Source organism: Arachis stenosperma, chromosome 10 (genome assembly GCF_014773155.1).
Source record: "Arachis stenosperma cultivar V10309 chromosome 10, arast.V10309.gnm1.PFL2, whole genome shotgun sequence".
In the NCBI taxonomy this organism is placed as follows: domain Eukaryota; kingdom Viridiplantae; phylum Streptophyta; class Magnoliopsida; order Fabales; family Fabaceae; genus Arachis; species Arachis stenosperma.
Genome location: NC_080386.1, coordinates 125,136,502 through 125,147,487, shown reverse-complemented (window position 1 = coordinate 125,147,487; position 10,986 = coordinate 125,136,502). Strand labels below are relative to the sequence as shown.

The 10,986-nt window shown below is 35.3% G+C and overlaps 1 protein-coding gene across 2 annotated transcripts; it reads right to left on the bottom strand.

The window, feature by feature from the left end:
- Window positions 1–1,554: 1,554 nt before the first annotated feature.
- Window positions 1,555–9,973, bottom strand: LOC130955563 (uncharacterized). 2 transcript variants are annotated; one of them, XM_057882452.1, is made up of 5 exons: window positions 8,772–8,950; window positions 6,545–8,658; window positions 6,009–6,268; window positions 4,867–5,457; window positions 1,555–4,275 (listed from the first exon to the last, which is right to left on the bottom strand). In XM_057882452.1, exons 1-5 carry the CDS (start codon window positions 8,851–8,853, stop codon window positions 1,851–1,853), a joined length of 5,472 nt encoding a protein of 1,823 aa, XP_057738435.1. In that variant the 5' UTR covers window positions 8,854–8,950; the 3' UTR covers window positions 1,555–1,850. The 2 variants fall into 2 exon arrangements, with proteins under 2 accessions (XP_057738435.1, XP_057738434.1); XM_057882451.1 differs by having other exon boundaries at window positions 6,545–9,973.
- Window positions 9,974–10,986: the final 1,013 nt, after the last annotated feature.

The window sequence follows — 10,986 nt, the reverse complement described above, 5'->3', positions numbered from 1 at the left end:
ATCAACAGTTTAACATGTCATATAGACTTATTCCATTAATACCGATAAAAAATATTAACAGAAGGACTAATCAGTCTCATAAAAATATTGAGAGTCTCGTTGTCTTTCGAAATGATTGTCAGAGATAGTTTAGTTTTTTTTCATTAAAAATTATTAGCGTGTGTTTTTTTAGAGTGAAAACACATACACCCGTGTCTAAGTGAAGATAATAGTTGAGAGTTACTAAATAATAATTTAGGAGGAGTGTTAGAAGGCCAGTAACTTTTGTGATTTATAGCCATCAAGTAGCCATCAATGATGTTTTTAATGGTGTGAGATTTCATCCAATGGTGTGGAATTACTCATTTTTCTTTTGTTGATTACATGCTGATAAGAATTTAATAAAGTTGGTGCTCCTAAACTTTTCCATAATTTAGATATATATGTTATTAACGAATTATAATTCAAATTGCATCATCTCTTTATTTTTATTTAGAGATCTCGAATTTGAACCTCAATCTTAATTTTAGAAAAAAAATAGATAAATATATTAAATTATCTAATAATTTTTATTTAATAATTTCACATAAAAATAGTAGCACATGAGTTTCTATCTTTTTTAAATATAAAATATACGTTAACAATATATAAAATAATATATTAGATCTTTTATATTTTTTTCTATTTTAAAATAAGTGTGGTTTTTACTTTTTAAATTTATTAAAAAATTAATACATCGAGACAAATCCTTTACTCAAATATATTAATTTTTCAATAAATCAAAAAAATAAAAATAACACTTATTTTAAAACGAAAGGAATAACATCATAATTTTTAATTTAAATGATTAGTGATTAAGAAAATGAGATAATTTATTAGAAAAACCAAATCAACTTTGTAACTCATGAGAAGTTATGAGAAAAATTACGTGCTTTCAAAATAGTTATTAAGTAATAAAGTAAATTATATAAGAGATTAAATGTGTGTTTCAAATCAAACACTTTGGTATTTAACAAATGCGTGTATAGTTTGAGTGTTTTCTATTTTTATTTATAAATTCGTAAAATTCAAATAACGTTGTACATACAAATTTTTTTTGTAAACTTAATCCAACTAACTTGGTATAACATCATCAAAAATTATTTTCATTCTTCTCACCCGAATTTTATTATTTAATTTGATTGAACTTGATTCAAAAAAAATTATACATGTAGCATTTTTCTTTTAAATTTTGGGTGAGCTACCTTATTTTTGAATTATTTGAACCAGTAAAAAATTATTATCATTTTTTATAAGAGGTATTTATAGGCAACTTCTTTTTTCATTTTTAAATGTCATAATGAAAAACGAAGTATTAAAATTTTTAGTTGTCATGCTGCCATGTAATAATCCGTAATCTATATATCTAACTAATTAAACAATTATAAATTACCACTTAGCAATAATATGTAATCTATATCGTGTTTCCCAGAGTAACTATCGATCTTGTTGAAGAGTTATTTTATCAATAAATTTGTCTCTAGTTTAGAATATCAAAATGATAATATTAACCTATAAAAACTAACCCTAAAAGGAATGACAGTCCTCCCATGAAGCTGTCAAGAAGAATTACATTGAGTGGACATAAATTTGTCAATCATGAATCCATAAACCACAATACACACTGATTGTTACTAGCAGAGATTTTGATCAGCACCAAATCAGTACCTGAGAAAACAAAAGTGTGACTAGCCTACATTAAAATTGAGCTTCTCAAAAAACAAATAATCCCTTATCAATTATCATAAATAATACAAACTACTGAAAACTTCCTTGAGCCTTTCACAAACGGCTCAACTGTGAAATTTTAAATTACAACTAGATACAAAGTCCTAACCAAGAAGAAAATAAGCATTATAACTCTCCCAGTTAGAATCATATCCCATCTCAGGGAATAAGCTATCAGCAACATCAGTGATCATTTTCTCATGTGAATGTAGGACTAACATATATAAGTTAGAAATTAAAGGGTTTCTAAGGAATGGATTAATGGCTCTTCCAAGCATGTCCACATCAGATAACAGCTTTTTGGCATCATTATTTCCAGACACGAGGAAAATGCAGTTTGAGAGGGCATAGAAACCAAGTAAATTTGCATACAAGGGCAAAAATGCATCTTTATGGTTACCCAAGCCTCCTAACCAAACATTACTTTCCTCTTTCCCAAGATGTTCTTCAGCATACCACACCAGTTGATGGAAGAATCTCATCCTCCATCCATGTAAATAACTCCTGAATTCATCTTTGTGGGCCCAGGACTTCAAAGTAGGTAGGCTTTCCATGTTGGAGCAACAAATTTGGCTGATCAACAGCTTCTCTTCATAATGATTATCAATCTCCTTGTCGAAAACCTGCCTCACAAGATCTCCTTTAGGTGCTGCTACATAGCTTGCAGCATGTAATACCCATTGACAAAGGTAATCAAAGTAATCAATCCAGTGACCAAAGATGGAAGATAGGTGGTCAAAACAGAATCTTATGACCCTATCTACTTGGGTTGGAACTGATCCAGAGGGATAGCTCCTGCTTAATCCTTTTGAAGTGAAACACTTTTGAACATCTAAAGAAACTCTCAATCTAACAGAGTCATCTTCATCCTCCAGAAGCTTGATGCATGTGAACCATGCATCCAGTACTTGATGAGCATACAAATTTGCGGCTTCATTTTTCACAAAACCAGGAGATGAAGTGCCCGAGGGAACATGGTTATTGACAACATGCGAGCCAACAAGTGCAGCCTGCTCAAGCAAACCAGACGCTATCAAGGATTCAGCAGTTGCCTTGCGCATACTTGCTGGTTCAGATGATGAACTACATAGTTTAATCATGTTACAAAAGTAAACAATGGATTCAAACAACCAGACAAGCATTTCCTCATTATTTACAAGTTTCTCCATTCCTTCATTAAATAGAACAGAACTTGCAAATAGCATGGTAATTCTCTTGGTACATACTCCCAAACAGCAAACAAGGATTTCTCGAGTCTTCGCATGTCTTATTTGCTTGTACATAGAAACTAAATCATTCCAAAATTGAAAGAGAGTCTCAAAGTCCATTTCACCAATATAAGTTGTGCCGGTGCATTTGCCACCTCTTGCCTTTTCAAACTGCAGCAAATTCCATGTTACAAGGATCCTCAAGATGTAATATTTACATTTATGGTGTTTCTCTAATGTCAAGATCTTCACCAATGTTCCATGAAGGTTTGCTTCAGCCCAAAGCTGAAAATCCCTGATGTCCTTACTAGAAAGATCATAGACATTACCTCCAGAATCAGCTGCTTTTAGGAAATTCAGCAGCCATTTCAGTGTTGCAAGTCGGACTTCATATGCCAAGTCCGACAAGCAGTGAATCAACCTATCCAAAAGACTGGCAGAAACGTTCTCTGAGTCATGTTTATGCAACATTTTTGAACTGGGAAGAGAATGTTTCAGTGACGAATGGATTACTTCTTGCTCATCATTGGATGCTTGGAACAAACAGCTAAAATAGGAAATGGCTGCTTGTTCACGAAGTTCAGCAACTGTTGGGTCATAATATGGCAATCCATTGGCCTCTAAATCTAAGCATTCCGCAGATAATTCTAAAAGCAGGTTGCGAATGGGATAAAAATGTTTTGTTATTTGGCATGTTCTTGCGATGCTAAGCATTTGATCCAGAACCTTTAAGAATGTTTCATTAAGGATCGGGCAAGGGCAATGATTAGGTCTTGCAATAAATGACTTAGGTATAAGTACTCGGATCAATTCACCAATTATATGATCTTTCTTTGAGTTATCAGCAAGATTTTTACAGTTTATATCCAACAGAGAACTCAACTGCAAGAGAATTCCATGAATAGAGTTGAAAGAAATCTTATAGGAACCATTATTTGTACATGGTTCCTTTGCAGAAGTAGCAGATTCGTCTGGGTTCTCTATGCAGGGCAACACAGAAGCAATATTTAGAAGCACTGATCCCAATTTCTCATTTGACACCAGACTTGTTAGAGCTCTAGATGCAAGTACACGAACACGTAAGTTGCTTTGGGTTGAACATCTCCTAATCCAAGGCATGAACAGAAAAGGATCTAGATTATCTCCTGTTTCACCAGCTATTGATGAAGGCTTGAGCCTCGATAAAAGAATCAGAATAGGACACAAGCTTGGATGCAGATTGTTTCCCTGGTTCGATACCGAGTCTCCTGAAGATGCAGGGCCCAGAAACTCTGTTGCAACTTCCAGTTCATTGAACATAAATGAATGCAGTGATGGGTACCTTGGACCAAAAACAAGTTAAAAGTCAATAATTGTCAACTTTTACTGTTTGATAAAAGTAAACTATTCATACAATATCTGAAAATACATACTACTATACTAGTAATTAATGGAGCTACAACTATTGAATGTAAACCTGAACTTGAGAAAACGAACCCATAGGCCCGTGAACCCATGTTTTCATCAAAATATTTCCAGAACTAGTGTCAACATTATATTTATTGTCAAAAAAAAAATAAAAAATAAATGGCATTCCCTCTGTTTGTCTACCTTTTATTTCATAATACCAGATTCCTTTCACATAATAACACCAAGAAGTTGGTCCCAACTGCAGTAGTTGCCATATTTGTTGCTTTATGCTTTATCTAACATATTTTGCAAAATAGATATTTGAAAAGTAACAAATACACCATAAAGTTCTTGCGGACTAAATAATGAAAATTATTAACTCAAAAAGTAAAAGTCCCAAAAATCTGGGGAAAAAGTAGTGAAGAGCAATAAACCAATTTTCCTCCTGTAAAAACATTAACATGAAATGGATCGAGTTGTACAGAGGAAATAGAGTGATCAGATCCATAAGTCAAAGTCATACCTATGAAAAAACTCAAGCCCAGTTATTGCACGTCGAGCTGATTCTCGTTTATGAACATTGAGAAATCCAATCATGCGGCGAACCAAAGCGGTAAAAGCCAGGCAAGCACTATTTCTAATCTCCCAGTATTGTGAAGAGAAAGACCGAATAGACAAAATCAAAGCCTCAGCAGCAAAACCAGATGTATCAGTAGCCAAGTTAGTATCATTGAATGCAGCTCTTAGAGCATTAAATGCATGTACTGTAGGAATGACACCCTCATCTCTGATCTTTGATGACACCTGGCTCACATTTCTTTCAGCAGAGTGTGCAGATTCATTTTTGTTCATTGAACCATTTGACTTGCAAGGGTCACCACTTAAGCAATCAGTTTCTATCTGATTCAGCATAGACCCACTAGCTACATCAATAAGCCACCTTAATGCTCGTGGGAGAAGCTTCTTTGGAGTTCCTTCTGGCTCGGAAAGAAATAGAGCAATAAATGCAGCAGGTATTCCAGCACTTCTTCTTAGCAAATCATCCACCGTTTGTCCTTTGGCTACAGTTCTTTGCATAAGTTGTTCCATCCAGGACTCTGTCAATCTACAAAGTCTGAAAAGAAGAGATACATTTAAGAAGTAGCAAAGATATACTATCTATGAAAACATGATTTGGTCATAGTGATATAACCATCCTCAATTAAGACAAGCAAATGTAATCTATTCATGATACAGAATAAGGAACATGACAAAGCCAATAATCTTAATTTCTTGTACAAGGGTAAGACCTCTAACAAGATTGTAAACAACAATTTCACAACTGATCATCATACACAGTTTCTACATGTTAACCTACGATGTTATAAGTGAATAAAATAGAAATATGATTTGAAAACCTAACTGCATCAATATTTATCAATAGAGTAAGGTAATAAAGAATCACCATAAAGCCACCAACTTGAGGCATTTATTGTAACATGTTAGTTTTAATATTTTATCTTGATAGGCCAAGCATGCTAATGATTACTAAGGTTCTAACAAATTCATTCTAATATGTTGAGTTCTCGGTGTTCACTTGACATGAACGATAAGTAAGGAATATGGACCAAAAGAATGCAACATCATAAAGTATTTAATGGAATAAATAGAACAATAAGAGTATACCTTGGGTCATTAGAGCAAAGTAAGCGATTGCAAAGAGCTGTGAACCCAGCCCTTGTCTTGTCAATTGCACCATTGTGCTTCATTTTCAATAGGACTTCTAAAAAGTGATTCCCAATTTTTTCAAGTTGTTCCAAATCAAGCACAGAATCAGATGAAAAACCAGCAGCATTAACAGAAGGTTTGTCAGACTCGGATAACTCTGAAGAAGCACTACTTGGCAATGGTACCTTTCTTATGACAGTCCCCAAAAGAAGGCTCACCTGAGGAAGAAAACATAGTGAAACAACAATTGGGATCCAAAAAGAGAAATTTAAAGTTATGCATCATAGAATATACAATCCTCACTCAATTCTTGTCTGAAAAGAAACAGTATTAACAAGTAAATTTTGTGTTGTTGGTATCTTCCCAGAATACTTATTAATAAATAATTAGCAATAAAATTAGAAATATATTCATGTTGTGTTAGCTTTTTCAAGAACTCATAACTATTATAATAAAAGGAAAACAAAATTTCCCTTAAAGTTCATGTTATGTACCTCTTTCATAGCCAACCAGCAACCAACCATAACAATCTGTTCTGAAGATCTGGCAGCATGGGAGGGCTTTGAATTATTATCATTTTCAGATGAAGGCATGTGTTCATGCTCGTCATCTGGTATCTCTACCAAAAGATTATCATCATCACCCATATCATCCATGTCTTCAGGAAGATACCAAGCATCTGCAGACACCACCCATAGTGACAACGAAGTTATCCGCATTATAAGCTCCAACAGCCTTTCCAACAAATTTCTCATCTCTGCTATGCTAGACAATGCCACATCAGAATTCCATTCCAATTCCTCAAAAGTATAACGTAAAGCTAGTAATACACCATGAACAAAGCTGTTCTTGCATGCTTTAGAAAGATCTTGTTCTCCGTCTCTCACAACAGCATCCAACCAATCAACCATTGATTTCATATAAAGTATCACAGGGTTCCTGAATGTACCAGACTGATTAACCTCATTTACCAATTCAGATTTTGAACTTAAATGGATGACATTAAATGAATCTTCAATTGAACAACCTAGCTCCAGTACATACTTCCTAAATATAAGCCGTAAAGTTAGAGCTCCAGCATCACTTTCCCTTACACGTGGACTGCAAACTAATTTCATAGCCCAGTCAATTACCTGCTTCAGCATGGCTTCACATGAAATTCCAGGAAGTGGGTTTGGAAAATCAAGTAATATGCGAAATGAACTCTCACGCAGCCTGTCCCAACTATCAACAATTGAGCCAACTAACAATAGAGTTGAATCAGATGAAGTCACTCCCTTACAGTAAGGATAGAGATGATTTCCTGAGGAAGAACTGTTAAAGTTCTCACTAGCTGATGGCTTCATAGACCAAGTATTTATCATAGTCAAGATGAGATCCATTGCCATCATTTTTCTCTTGTAAGGGGCAGAAGGATAGCATGAAAAAAATAAGAAACCACTCAACCACCTCATAAAGTGAAAGAGATCATCTGCTCTTTTAATTGTCAATTCCTTGTTCCCATTTGAAGAAAGAACTTTGTTACAATGATTATGCTCAAGGGGGATCCAGTTTCCTTGCTTTAGTTGTCTCTCCAGGGCTGTTCGAACCCTAGAGAAGAACTTACGAAACAAGCTGTTCCATTTCATCTGAAAAGCAGTGGAGCAACACCTCATATTCAAAGGTACACCTTCCTTCATTAGAGTTAGCTCTAAATGAGAAAGAAGACTTGCTGTCTTCGGGTTTAAGAAAAGAGTCTCAGCAGCATCTACACGTAGTGACTCATCAACATGTGTCAAAGCATTTACTAGCCACTGAACAAGGATCTTAACATGTATACCCTTTATGCAAACAAAAGCATGTTTTTCTACTCCCATCTGTTCCTTTTCGTCAGGATTCTCACACCAATCAATATCTCCTTCAACCAAAGCAAGAGACCTAGATACCTTGAGCAATGAAACTAGAATTGCAATTCTCTGTTCAAGATTCAATTCTATATTTCCACAAACATGCTCGGGATATTGCAGTCCACTTTCATCCCCACTTGGCCCAACTGAGATGAATGAAAGCATAGGAAATATACTATCCACATCCACTTCTAGTAAAACTGGAAGTGCATAAGTATTTAGATTGGAGCGAAGTTTTGAGAATCCAGAAGCTAGTCCATAAAGAATTGGGCGAAGGCAAAGACCTCTATAGGTAGCATACCCACCTTCAATGCCATCAGTCTCCCAACATTCATCACGCAAATATTCAAGGAAACACTTGAGAAATGATGTGGCAGCACAGCAGACATCATCATCTACATATGCCTGTACGGTATCAAATAGCAGGTCAGGGCTCATATTCAACATTTTCTTTGCTCCCAACCTCTTGGTTAGCAATGCTAAGGGAACATATCTTCCCTTACATCGTGACCCCAGGGAAAGAAGATCTAATCCAATCTTCTGTAAGAACTTGTTAATTTTCTCACTACCCTCTGACTTACAAAGAGATGACTGAATGTCTAAGAATAGATCAAAAATGAGATGAACTTGTTTCACTGTTTGACTTAAAGGATCTTCTAAGTTGTTCCAAATAATTCTAAGTATTCGCATGCCCATTTCCTCAGGAATAGGATCATAGTCTCCTGAAAGATCAGTAAGATTTGACAATATTGATGTTTTTATTTGTTGCAAACATATTTGCATCACAGTCAAGGCATGAAAATTGAAATGGCTATCAACAGGATTCTCGCAATACCTGCAGAGCTCAGGCAAAATCCCATCATACAATATAGTCTTGATAGTTCTTTCCTCATCATTCTGAACCTCACAGCCACCATCCAGGGACACAAAATGAGTGTTAAGCAAGTCCCTAGAAACCGCGGTAAGAATCCCTCTTATGAGACAAAGCCTACTTAGCACAACAAGACTACACATTCCATTGTAGAAATCACCCTTACAAGGGATCTTTCCAGTGGCATTGCTAAACCCACTGCCGCAATCAACCCTGGAATTCAACACCTTTAAGTTAAAAACACCATGAATCAACACCAATCCAAGCTCCTGCGAGCTCAAGCACACCTGGAGGGCAGCACAGAGTGCCACCCCAGCAGCCACAAAGCAGTCCCGTGAGAATGCCGACGACCTCAAAACACTCAAAAGAACACTAACAACTCCCTCCATAACACCCTTACGATCACAATTCCCATCACCAGCACCATCACTGATTTCCCTAAACTTATGAGGAAACTTCTGCAGCAAGTAATACAAACAAGACAAACCCTCCTGACACTGCTCCATGACAATAGGGGAAGGCCTAGCCCACCCATCACTAGTCTCACAAAGCACACTCTCCAAGCCACACACCACATCCCAACCCACCAACACAGCACACTCCTTCACCACATCAACCAAGTACCCCAACTTGGGCATCCCCAGCACCGACAGCACCGCCCTTGAGGCCGCAAACCGACTCCCCTTGTTGCCGCCACCTGCAGCATAATCCTCGCAGAGCTTCTTGAAGCATCCAGCAATAAAAGGGCACCAAGTTTTCTCCTTGGCTAGCACAGAGACAAGAGTCCGGTGTAAAGGCGCGGAATTTTCTAGAAAGAGGAGCTCCAAGTAGAGTGTGGAAGCTTCTAGAAGAGCAGGGTAGTGGTGGTGGTGATCATCTTGAGGAAGGGATTGGAGGAGTTGGGAGAAAGAGGAAGCGAGGTGTTTGGAGTGGGAGAGTTGGGAGAAGGTGGAGGAGAGGGTGGTGAGTTGGAGGAGGGTGGAGTGGAAGTTGGAGAAGAGGGGGTTGGGGAGGACGGAGGAGAGTGCGGAGAGGAAAGAGGAGGGGAAGGTGACGGCGCTGTAGGTGTAGCGGTGGCGGTGCTGAAGAGCACGCCACTTCGCCGATGACATGTTCGATGAAATGCCTCAATGAACAAGAGAATTATAGGGACAAAAAGGTAATTATGTAAAGAGGGTTTTGTTTTGTGGGTGGTGGCGCCGCAGAGAGAGGGATTAGGGATACGAGAGAGACTCAGAGAGACTCCAATTGGCGCCTTCACTTGTTTAATTGTTTTCTACTTTTTTTTTTCTCTTTAGTTTTTGTTTTCTTTTTTTTCTAATAATAAAAAAAGATTCTGAAAATTTTCGTAATAGATTTATAAATTCTTAAAATAAAACCAAAAATCCTGGAAAAAAAATCTCAAAACTTATAAATTCGTTATAATTTTTTTTTAAAATGTTCTTGGTATTTTTGTTCGAAATATGTAAATCTATTGAAAATTTTCAAGTTTATTTATGATAATTAAATTGTATCAATTTTACGTTCAATATTTTAGAAACTAATTTGCAGTCAATATTTAATATAAAAAAATAAAACTCTTAAAAATAATAATATTCAAATTTTAATTAAAAATACTTCAAATTTAAATTTAACAAAAGTTCGTTTTTAATAAATTTTATATTAAATTTATTTGATAATTTACTATAATATTAACTGAAATTAATTGTCACTCTATAGCATTGCTGTCTAAGATATTATCAAATGCGTATACTATGACCAATATTTGACAACATTTAAAACAATTAGATGTAAAATCGATATTTATAAAGTTTGGGATAAAGTTGATAAAATTTAAACATTAGGAGTAAAAATGAAAAAGCTTTTAAAAGTTATAGATATAAGATTATTCAGATAGATAGTACCCGTATTTTAAGTAAAGTATATCTATATCTGTGTGTAGAGTATGTCTAATGTAACCTTAATAATTATGTGTTTATTGAATGAGCCATATTTATATAGATCATTAGATTTTATTAGATAAAAGTTAAAGGTTATTATAAAAAAAAGAATTGATAAACTCTAATAAATATAAAATATCCTAGTACATAAATAAATACTTTAAATAACAATACTTTAATATATAATATTTTAAATGATAACATAATTTTTTATTCTTAAATAATTAAATATAAAATAT